The 11,541-nt window shown below is 47.9% G+C and overlaps 1 protein-coding gene across 2 annotated transcripts in view; it reads left to right on the top strand.

The window, feature by feature from the left end:
- Positions 1-877: 877 nt before the first annotated feature.
- The window catches only part of setd1ba (SET domain containing 1B, histone lysine methyltransferase a), a 17,477-nt gene continuing 6,813 nt past the window's right edge, over positions 878-11,541 (top strand). Inside the window, exons 1-11 of one of the 2 annotated variants that reach the window (XM_030354407.1) lie at positions 878-994; positions 2,028-3,073; positions 3,274-3,422; positions 3,737-3,835; positions 4,182-4,452; positions 5,230-5,351; positions 5,842-6,972; positions 8,933-9,640; positions 10,081-10,254; positions 10,387-10,474; positions 11,242-11,450. In XM_030354407.1, the coding sequence (XP_030210267.1) occupies positions 3,013-3,073; positions 3,274-3,422; positions 3,737-3,835; positions 4,182-4,452; positions 5,230-5,351; positions 5,842-6,972; positions 8,933-9,640; positions 10,081-10,254; positions 10,387-10,474; positions 11,242-11,450 (3,012 nt within the window). In that variant the 5' untranslated portion in view covers positions 878-994; positions 2,028-3,012. The remainder of the gene's footprint in view (positions 995-2,027; positions 3,074-3,273; positions 3,423-3,736; positions 3,836-4,181; positions 4,453-5,229; positions 5,352-5,841; positions 6,973-8,932; positions 9,641-10,080; positions 10,255-10,386; positions 10,475-11,241; positions 11,451-11,541) is intronic. The other variant, XM_030354408.1, reaches the window with a different exon arrangement.

Here is an 11,541-nt window from a genome sequence, read left to right as displayed (position 1 = left end):
GCGTGGCAACTGTCTGTCGTTGCTGCCAAAACCAGTTTGGACCGGTCAGCCGCCCGCAGCTGCCTCAAGTCGACGAGACGGAGTATGCCTAATGTTGCCTTTCTACACAGATATCGAAATGATTTCTTTCTCTGTTTTTCTAGTTTAGAAGTCTATCCCATACATGAGTTATAAAATGGAAGCTATGTTTTTCTCTACGATCCTACGAACTGAGTGGCTCGTAGGACACATTACTGTCCTGGAAAGATCGAGCCTCACCCAGTGATGGCGCAGGAACTTTTCCAGCACAGTGTTCTCCTTTGTGTGAAGGAGCCATTTTGAAACGCAGAGAACACACTGAACAAATGTAGACTAAAGGGTTTCTGTGGACAAAGGAAGCCATGCAGTGAAATATACAAGATGTTTCACATCCCATAAGGGTTTAGCTCGAATAAGATTCTCTTCTGGATTACATGTTTTGAAAACCTAACTGTAAGTTCCTACAATACCAATAAAATGATTTCCCAATAGGCTGTCACACAAACAGTTTATTTTTTAGTTAATTCATTCCCGTCCCCTTCCATTTCATTGATGCTTAAATATATTCCAACATTTACACGTGAATATAAACATTAAGAGTCGGCACGAAAATCCATTACCTTTAAACCCCCTTCATTTGTTGAGCTTAAATGGCGTGTAGTCTAGGTCTGATATCTTCACGTGGACGAGGTTAACACTGGCTGCAATCCTGTCTTCCAGAAAAGTGATACTGTGCATATAGCTCAGATGCTGCTTGAAGCGTTCTGCATATTCGTTGGTCAATAGGCAGTGCCTAGTATTAACGAAACGTTTGAAAACAGCTATATTTTTTCTTGCTAATGGATGTGTTCCTTTGCAGGAGATGAATTCCCACCATTTCCTAATGCCATTACTAGAGGATCCGAAGATGGAATTGAGAGCATTTCTTCTGACCCTGTACTTAGGCCTGTTAACTGCTTTTCCCCAAAATGAAAAGGTAAATATTTGATGTTTTCTCCATGGGTTTACTCTAGGACTAAGCAGGACATTTGAGCCATTGTATATACGCAAACAACTGCCTGGTTGGTGTTCTACAGACATTGTAATTTTGCCCTTGAGGGAAGGTCAGTGAACACATTTGGTTCTGTAATGCCAAACGCAGAGCCTGCCGTTAAGCGCTGCTGAAGTCACCAAAGCACGCTGACATAGGGTAGTTAAATGCACCAAAGCCAAGGTCTATTGAATTCACAGGATATCCCTGCTGAAAGAGGAAATCATTAGTATATCGAAATGGAAAGGGTTATTAAAGAATAGTCAATATTTAAAAGCACATACAAACGATAATGCCAAAGGTGATGGTAGATTGTCTGTGGCCCACGAGTGATATTTAGGGAGCGTTTGCAAATAACCTACAACGGATATTTGAATAGTAGTATGCCCGTGATCACAGACATGCCATTGTTCCTTCATGATGAATTTCATGACAGCTCATTAAAACGGACAATTGAAATTTACTTTTACTAACAGCCATTGCATGCCTCACATCAATGCATAACTTAACTATAAAACTGACATTTTTTTTTATAAAAGAATGTAACTTACTCATTTCTATCCTATAAGGCCATTAAGTATACCATCACAGATTGTCATTTCAGTGTTACACTCTATCCAACTCCACCAGATCTTTAAGCTGTTTATTTACATGTTTTTTTCTTTTTTACTTTAGAAACAAACACTACATATATATATATATATATGGGTGTGCCATGGCCTAGTTAAAATAAAGATGGATTCCAGGCAGAGGAAAAAAGGTTCAAAATGTCAAAGGGGTTACATCCAGTATTTTATCTTCCTTCTTCTCAATCCTTTAAAGGAGGAATCATAGTTTTATCATAGTCCATAAGAGATGAGCAAATCAAGTATAAGATCCCCTTTGGAACAAAGGAAACCCATATAGGCCATTGAGTCCTGTTTCAGGAAAATGGCTGCCGAGAGCGCTCAGCCCCCTCTCTCTCTGCTCTCTGTTGAAGGATTCCTGAGCCTTGCCTCTAATAGCTGAATGCTGAGATGGTGCTTCATTCTGATTGGCCGTCGGAGCTTCCACTGTTAACCAGCCAATTGCCCAAGCACTGCAAAATATCAAGCAATGACAAACAACCCCCCATTCTGGGAATATCCTTGCGTCCAAATCCAAAGTGGTTAACCTGCCATAATTTCACGTTTCCGTGGTGAATTGTAAAATGGGATAGAATAGTTTGGATCTTTGACATTTGATTATATTTAGAAGAGTCGACTAAACCTTTTACAAAAAAGCTAATATTTAAAGATAGGCGATTTGATTGTGGCTCTTTCGCAAAATCGTATTTACACGTAATCACTTAGCATTTAGAGAAAAAATAATTAGGCAGTATTCCCAAGGCTCAGGTATTCCGTTCAGTGCCATGCACCTCGAGTCAATGCATCCCCCCAAATAGAAGGGCGACTATGTCAACTTTAATGTAAAAGCTTGTAAATATGAAATAATGCGGGGGTTATACCGTGTTCTCGGGCATAATACTTGTGTTAGCCTACTATAAAACAGGTTTACTAAATATTGTCCCCTGTATCTAGCTTGTTTGCCATTTGAGTAAATGCAATCGGCAGATTCAACACCAACAATCAATTTGAGATTTGAGGCCCAAAAAATATATTAAGTCGGCATACATGTTGGATTTATGCGTGAATATAAAATGTCTAAACCAATATTACACATCGACTTCCTTGGATGCCATGGCAACCATAAATAACGGATAGAAATTAGGCTAAGTTTTTTGACGAAAGTGTGGCTAATACAGGAGGTGGGCAAGCTCAGCGGTGTATTGTGGGAGAGACAGAAGCTACCGACTAGAGGCACAATATGTGTTGGCTCTCGCCTAAAAGGAGCCAGTATTCCTCAAGCTAAATCATGTAATGTAAGCCACGAAAGGAAAGCAATATTGTTTTTTTACCAATAGAAAGCATTTATTCGGACAAATCATGTCCAAGCCAGGGGAAAGAAACAGACTGAACGAGGATCATGGTAGAAAGCAGAGTTCAAGTAAGCTTGTTCTTTTTTCTTTCTCCAGCCTAATGTCTGTTTCGGTAACTGGGATACGTTTGATCCCTATTTCTGGTTATCGCCGTGCTTATTAACGTTCATTAAAAGTCAGGCATTTGGTAATATTTTGCACAATGTGACCATACGACAGCCGGACCGCGTTTTGACTCTGGTTGCATTAACGCTGCCTTCTGTTTCAGGTCTGGCGAACGGCATGGATCATCCCGTGTGCAGTTCGGGGGAGAAGCGAAGTCACCATTGGAGGAGTTACAAGTTGATTATTGACCCAGCATTGAAGAAGGGACAACACAAACTATATCGTTACGATGGACAGACCTTCAACATGCCCGTCAGTACGCCGTTTGCATCCGCGTTTCGTTGCAACCGTTGCAGAATAACTCCATGCTAGGTTAACGTAGCATTAGTCGCTGTAGTTGGACGCCAAAAATGCCTTGCTGTATCTTCCTTATTATGTGACCTGAGCTACATGGGTAGTCGTTTCATGTCGGAATGCTTGTGTATAAGTTACGCAGAACAGTGCTTGGCACAAAAAGTTAAGTCTAGCGTGTTCCGGAGTTTTGAATGGAGCGAGAACAATATGACCCCTTCCCCATATAAATTATTATATGTATAGTTATAATATTAACTCTCCCCCGTCTGCAGAATTCTGGGATGCTGCCACTGGAATCAGTCCGGGACCCGAGGATCGGTCGTCTATGGACGAAATACAAAGAAACGGACCTCCCGGTCCCAACGTTTAAGGTAGCTGTATTTTGGCGCATCCGTGCAATGATTTTCCAAGTTTTTTTTTTGTGGCGGGGTGGGGGGGGCTGTCAAATGAGTTCAAGTGAAATAGACAGACACACCCCCCTGCTGATTCTTAAAAAGTGATTGATGAATATCTGTGAACTGGTAATTGAATGTCAAAAGATGATCAAAAGTATACACTTTCCATCGACATTCATTAATTCAACTATTGATTGTAATTTTTGAGTGAAGGGGACGGTGATTTGCGCCATTGCTCCAATTTCAACTTTTAGTCCTAATAACTTGGTGATTTCATGATGTTGAGATTCCCTATCAATAATCCGATTGATTTATTTTCCAGATCGATGAATGTTACATCGGTCGCGTGCCTCCAAAGGAGGTGACATTTGCGAGGCTGAATGACAACATACGGGAGCCGTTTCTCACCGAGATGTGCAAGAAATACGGTGACCTCGAAGAAGTAGACATTTTATACAATCCCAAAAATAAAAAGCATCTGGGGATCGCCAAAGTTGTTTTCGAGAACGTGAAAGCAGCCAAGCTGGCTGTTCAGACTCTTCACAACACATCTGTCATGGGCAACATTATCCACGTGGAGCTAGACCCGAAAGGTAAACAAGCGTTTCACCATTTCAAAAGCCGATGGTTTTCATTATAGTTTATTAAGTTAATGGTTAAAGCTATGCTTATTATTATAATGGCAGTTGTCGTGGGTTAAGGTTAACATTCGTAACAAGATTTTTTTTAAGTTTTACACTTCCACACTGGTGTGTGTGTGTGTGTGTGTGTGTGTGTGTGTGTGTGTGTGTGTGTGTGTGTGTGTGTGTGTGTGTGTGTGTGTGTGTGTGTGTGTGTGTGTGTGTGTGTGTGTGTATCTCACTTTTGTTTACACGACTAGAGAGCCTGTGTCATGAATGTAACATCCCGTAGTGGTTTCTCTTAAAGAGACAGGGTCTGTTTAGGATGCCCTGTGTAATTGCTTGTCTGTAACATGTCTATTAAGATAGCTTTACAAAACTTTGCATGAATGCACACTATAGTGACAGCACTAATTGAAACTTTTGCATTGAAGCCAGACAGAATGTTTTCCAATTGATAGTTCCACTTTATGTCTATATCTTCTAGATCATCGTCATTCATCTTTTTTTGTTACTTATCATCTTAATTATTTTAATTTTCTCTTCTAAATGAAATAATGTGTTTTTCACATTCCCTGCACTAGAAGGCTAGTATTACGGCTGCATTAAATGATATTATCACAATGTTTCCTGATTACTATTTATTCTACCTTTTGACCTCGCATTTAAAAGGTTAAACATAAGATCAATGACAAATTGGCCACACATAACTAACTGTTTTGAATTTCTATCTTAAATTATTCGATTTAGGTGAAAATCGTCTTCGGTATTTCCAGCTCCTACTGAACGGCAGCTACACGCCCTTGACACTACCTGTTGGTGTGGATGATGGCAGCGATGTCTCCCCTCACAGTCTCGCTGAAGCCCTACTGGTAACACTTCTTCTTTTTAACAATGAATACAAAAAATATTTTGCTTAGATGATTGCAAACCAGCTCGACGCTTAAACATGGTTCCGTGGAATGGGCTGTGCATTCTAAGGTGTAGCACTGGCTTTTCAATAATATATATATATATATATATTTTTTTGTGCATATGCTACATTATTTAGGACATGTGCTTCCTCAAATCCAGCACCTGGTTCTTCCTAATGTCTGATTTACTCAGGATTAGTTTTGATAGTATGTTGTACTGTTGAGACAAGCGCCACAACACCTGAGCTGTAACGACTCGGTTGTCCCGTTTTTCATCCTAAGATTGTATCGGCAAAAACAGCCTAGACATTGTTTTTGGCGATGCTTATTGGTCTAATCCCGGTACATAAAGTATTCCTGGGTCTCTTTTGGTACGTGATTGCAACGATCGGTTAGTTGAGCCTCAAGCCAGACTGAGAATCTCTCCCCTCTGGTTCCTCCCCCGCAGAACTGTGAACCGAGTCGCCGGCTGTCGGAGAGCGGAGCCTCGGGGACGACGGGGGGAACAGCGGCCGGCAGCGCCGCCGCCGCCGCCAACAGCAGCAGCACGCCGCTCTCCATGGACACGGCGTACTCCAGCCTGAGGCAGGAGACGCCCCAGTCCCAGGGGACCCCCCACACGCCGCGCCAGTCGGGCACGCCCTTCTCCCAGGACTCCAACTACTCCAGCCGGACGTCCACCCCCGCCTACCAGGCCAGCCGCACGGAGAGCTCCGGCAGGTCGCGCCGCCACGAGAGCAAGTTCCAGGACGCCTACAACCGCCGGCCCGAGAAGCCGCAGTACCGCAGCAACACGTACCGGGTCACCACCCCGTCGTCCTCGGAGCCGGCGTCCTACAAGACGCACCAAGTGACGCCCCCAGAGCCCCCGGCCCCCGCCTCCCCCTTCCCCTACACGCCCCCTCCTCCGCCGGCTGTGGCCAGCTTCAAATCGTCCTACCCCGCCTACCAGGCGCCGCCGCCGCCCGCCTTCCCGCCCGCCAACGAGTCCTCGTTTCACCACCCGGGCCAGCGGGACGGCGAGTACATCCGGCCGCCGCAGCCCCCGCCGGTCGCCCCCACCACGCCGTCCACCGACAAGAACCGGCCGGAGACGCCGCCCCCTGTCCCCCCGCCGGAGCCGGGCCCCCCGCCCAGCACACCGCCGTTGCCGCGGACCCCCGAGCGCCGGCCCTCGCCCGGCAACCCCACGCTGGACGCCGAGCGCAACAGCCTGGACTCCCGCATCGAGATGCTCCTCAAGGAGAAGCGGACGAAGCTGCCCTTCCTGGCGGAGCGCGACTCGGACACGGAGGTGCGGATGGAGGGCAGCCCCATCTCCTCCTCGTCCTCCCAGCTGTCCCCCGTGCCCCCGTACACGGGCGCGTCGTCGTGTCAGGCCGGCCCGCGGACCTCGCGGCCCCCCAGCACGGGGCTGGAGGACGTCAGCCCCACGCCGCTGCCCGAGTCGGACGACGAGGAGCCCGTTCTCGGCTCCGCCCCCCTGCTCAAGAGGCCGTGCTCTCCGGTCCCGGAGATGACCAACGACCTGAAGGAGGGCCCCTTTGGGAACCACACCCCCACGGAAAACACAGACCTGGTAAGACGGCATTCAGTGTTTTCACAATGGGCGCTCCATTATGTTGCACAATAAGTTATTTATGTAGGGTTTATTTATTAGGGTGCCACCGCAACCGTCGCTGAAATTCATTGGCCGATATCATCCAAAGGGACAATGTCCTCTCGGAGCATCCCTAATCTCAATGGTAATATTGTGGTTAGTGCGAGCCACTTGAAGACTAGCTAATGTAGCCAACATCATTTGGCCATAAGGGCCTGGTACTCTTGTTTACCTACCACAGCTGGAGCCTAGCCATAGTAGCGTAGGGCACAGAGGAAGTGCACAGCCAACTGTTTTTGAACTGTGGCTGAACTGCCAAAATTAGACGCTCTTTCAAAAATAATGGTTTTGACATTTCTTTTGAACCCTCAGCAGGTGCTTAGGTGCTATGGACCTGTGCATGGCAAATGCATCACAGGTTTCTGTTGTGTTTACAAAGTGACCGAAGGGTAAATATACCGAGCTGTATATCCTCTTAGTGATGAAATAGGAGCCGTTCTGCTTTTGTGGAATAGGATGCTTTCATTTCCTCTTTCTAACGTATGCAAAAGCACGCCCGCTTGGAGCTAAACACAATCTGTCCGTTGGCCCGAGGCTTCTACACACTTCCTGGTTTGACGGAGGCTGACAGTCGGGCAGGGCCACAGTGGCATTGTGTCTCCAATTTCACTCTTTTTCTTTAGTATCACAAAAGCAAACCTTTCTTCACCTATTTAGAGGCCACTCCTGTGCACAACTTGAAGCCTGCTGAAGTTTGGTTCTGCCAGTGTGGTTTAATGTAAGGATTGCCTTGGACAAGACCTAGCCCTAACCCTTTAATCGTGGCCTTTGTCGGCACCTTGCTCCCATCCACACATTTATAATTCATACATTATCTCATAGTTATTTAATGATAGATGATAATGTTGATGTTGTGCTGTAAGTTGTCTTCTTATGGTTGTACAATTTTTTTCTTGGCCATTCTGTGTGGCTGTAAAAGATAGGTGTGTGTGTGTGTGTGTGTGTGTGTGTGTGTGTGTGTGTGTGTGTGTGTGTGTGTGTGTGTGTGTGTGTGTGTGTGTGTGTGTGTGTGTGTGTGTGTGTGTGTGTGTGTGCTGATATCATGTGTGATATAATCAAAGGTTGCTTTAAAGTAATTTCATGAGTGAATGTCAATCATTAAATTATAAATATGAATGATATTCTGGCCAAAATGTGATTTGGAACTTCAGCATTTATGGGCTGTCTCAATATTATCTGAAAAGCTGTTGAGACACTGGACAGATTTGAGAAGGAGTGCGACTACGCTTACTAAAGGTCAAACATGAGTTCCTTATTCATGAGTATGCTCTTAAATGACAAGATACTATAAACAGTTTTGCCACCAATATTAAACCAGAACCATAATAATAAATTAATAACTTGAAAAAAGCATTTCCCCCCAAGCTTTTCAATTATTTTGTCCTTCAAAGCCAAAGGGCTGTCCCGTCCTCAGGGTAATCATGGTCTGACCCTCACTGTGTCCCGTCCTCAGGGTAACCAGGGTCTGACCTCACTGTGTCCCGTCCTCAGGGTAATCATGGTCTGACCCTCACTGTGTCCCGTCCTCAGGGTAACCAGGGTCTGACCTCACTGTGTCCCGTCCTCAGGGTAACCAGGGTCTGACCCTCACTGTGTCCCGTCCTCAGGGTAACCAGGGTCTGACCCTCACTGTGTCCCGTCCTCAGGGTAACCAGGGTCTGACCTCACTGTGTCCCGTCCTCAGGGTAACCAGGGTCTGACCCTCACTGTGTCTTGTCCTCAGGGTAACCAGGGTCTGACCCTCACTGTGTCCCGTCCTCAGGGTAACCAGGGTCTGACCTCACTGTGTCTTGTCCCCCAGGGTAACCAGGGTCTGACCTCACTGTGTCTTGTCCCCCAGGGTAACCAGGGTCTGACCCTCACTGTGTCTTGTCCTCAGGGTAACCACTCCTCGGGGGAGGACATGGAGATCTCCGAGGACGAGATGCCGGGCGGCTCGCCGCTCGACAGCAGCGAGTGCGCGAAGGGCATCGTGGTGAACTCGGCCGTGTCGCCCATGCACCCGGGCCACTCCATGTTCCCCATTCACCAGTCGGCCTTCGCCCTCCAACACGCCCACCTGGCCCTCCCCGGGGCCCACCCGCACCTGGCCGGGGTCCCGCACCACATGCTGCCGCACATGGGCCCCTACCCGCCGGGCATGATGCCCCTGATGCAGATGGACCTGATGAACTGCCTGCCGCAGTGGGGCAGCGTGCACATGTCCTTCCAGATGCAGACCCAGATGCTGAGCCGCATGTCGCAGACGGGCGGCGGGCCCTACCCCTACCCGCACTACATGGGCGGCGGCGCCTCGGTGCCCTTCGGGGGGCCCTACGCCTCCGTTTCCATGGGGGCCACGCCGGCGGGGAGCCCCGGGCAGCCCTGGCCCCAGCCCAGCATCCCCAAGTTCAACCCGGCCGTGCCCCCGCCCGGCTACGAGGACCAGAAGGAGGACCCCCACAAGGCCACGGTGGACGGCGTGCTGCTGGTCATCGTCAAGGAGCTGAAGGCCATCATGAAGAGGGACCTCAACCGCAAGATGGTGGAAGTGGTGGCGTTCCGGGCCTTCGACGACTGGTGGGACAAGAAGGAGCGCTCGGCCAAGGTATGCCGACGGAATCACCGCCGTCATCCTGCCTAAATTCTCTAACAACTTTTTTTTGTGTTCTCCCTCTCAATTACCATTCTGTAGTCGCGCATTTTGACAAGTGAATTTGCCAAGCAAAATAGAATATGTGATTTGAATACTTGCTGATGTAATCTTTTGAATAAGGATCTGATCAGCATTGTTATGATGTTGACACAGTTCTTAATACAAACAAAGCTTAAATAGTTTGGAATACGCTTTTCAAAATTGCCTATTCTAGAATCGGGTGGTTCTGGCATAGACCCAGGAGGAACTAAACTTGAACATGATACTTAATATGATGTATGATAACACATTAGTTTGGATAGGCGTCAGTACACTCGTACCTTGCACCCTGTGGACCCCAGATGCAACCGACCGTAGAACCCGACCGTTTAACAGCCTCTCTCGTTCCCCAGGCGTCCCTGACCCCCGTGAAGGCCGGCGAGGGCAAGGAGGAGGAGAGGCCCAAACCCAAGGAGCCCATCGGCTCCAGCCTGCTGGAGAACTGGAACAAGGGCGAGGCGTTGAGCTACGAGGGCATGGGCATGGGGATCTGCCTGCGGGGGGCCATCCGCCTGCCCTCCTTCAAGGTGAGCCTCGCCCGCTGCCCGCAAAACAAAGGCCCCACCGGGGGGGGGGGGGGGGGGGGGGGGGGAGAGGAGTCTGATGTCTGGGTTGCTGATCGGTGGTGTGTGTGTGTGTGTGTGTCTGGGGGGTGTTAGGTGAAGCGGAAGCCCGATCCCATCGCTTCAGGGGACAACAAGCGCGTGCGGCCGTCCACCCCTGTGGACGACGAGCTGGAGGATGAAGGTGAGCCATGGATTAGTATTAGTATTATTATACAGTATACATATGTTCTGATTAGGACACCTGTTGTCAATGAGGATTTCTTACGATTCTCTCGGCCACAAGGTTCCCCTTGCTCACTTTTCCCCCACATGTCGGCAACCCTCCAAATCTGGGACTAGCAACCGGTTGGACCAAGTCTCTAGCACGCTCAACGGGCAACTCTTTCTAATTGACAAAAGGCCAAGGCTTAAAGTCCAAGATGATGCAGGTGCTATTGGTCTCCAACGACCATCAGGACACTAGACTTCTTACCCAACATCTCCTAGGCCAATCATCCAATTCCCAACCAACCAACTGAAATTGGTTCCTCATTAGCTAGGAATAATCAGTATAAAAGGCAAACTACGTGAACGTTATGGTTAAATATTTAAATTTGGACCAGCTTTATCAAGCCTCTGTCAACCTGGAACATTCATTACAGATCTGACCATTTTGAAGGTCTTTTTGAGTTTTGTGTTATGCATGAGGCAATTGCCCAGTTGTAATCTATAATCTGGCTACATAAATATTATTTAATCAATAAAATTACCAGGATTCAGATATTATTCCATATAGTCCCGATCCCTAATGCCGTTGTGGCTCGACAGCACCATCTTGTGGCGCCCTCTCATCATTCACTAGCAACACCAGTCTAGTCCGTCAGTCAGCTGATTTAATTATGGGTTGTGGAGTGGGCATTGTTTTGACGTCTAAACTCCCCTTCATCACGCTCTCTTGTTTCCGTTCAGACCGGGACAGAGACCCCGCGGAGCTCCCCTCGGAAGACTCCAAGATGGACGCGGAGGGAATCGCGGCAAAGCGGCGGCCCTCCAGACCCCTGAAACTGGACAGCGAGGGCGAGGAGCAGGTGGAGACGTCGGAGAAGGAGGAGTCTCTGTCGGACCGGGAGGAGGACTTGGATGAAGCCAAGGCCACGCAAAGGCTATCGTCAGACAAGGTACGGTCGAGTGACGTCGACGGCTTTGCAAACGTAAGCGACCGGTTTTGCTCTGTCTCATCCATGCTTTGAACCACCTGACTGAATATGT

Source organism: Gadus morhua, chromosome 4 (genome assembly GCF_902167405.1).
Source record: "Gadus morhua chromosome 4, gadMor3.0, whole genome shotgun sequence".
NCBI lineage: Eukaryota > Metazoa > Chordata > Actinopteri > Gadiformes > Gadidae > Gadus > Gadus morhua.
This window is presented reverse-complemented; position numbering and strand designations above follow the sequence as displayed.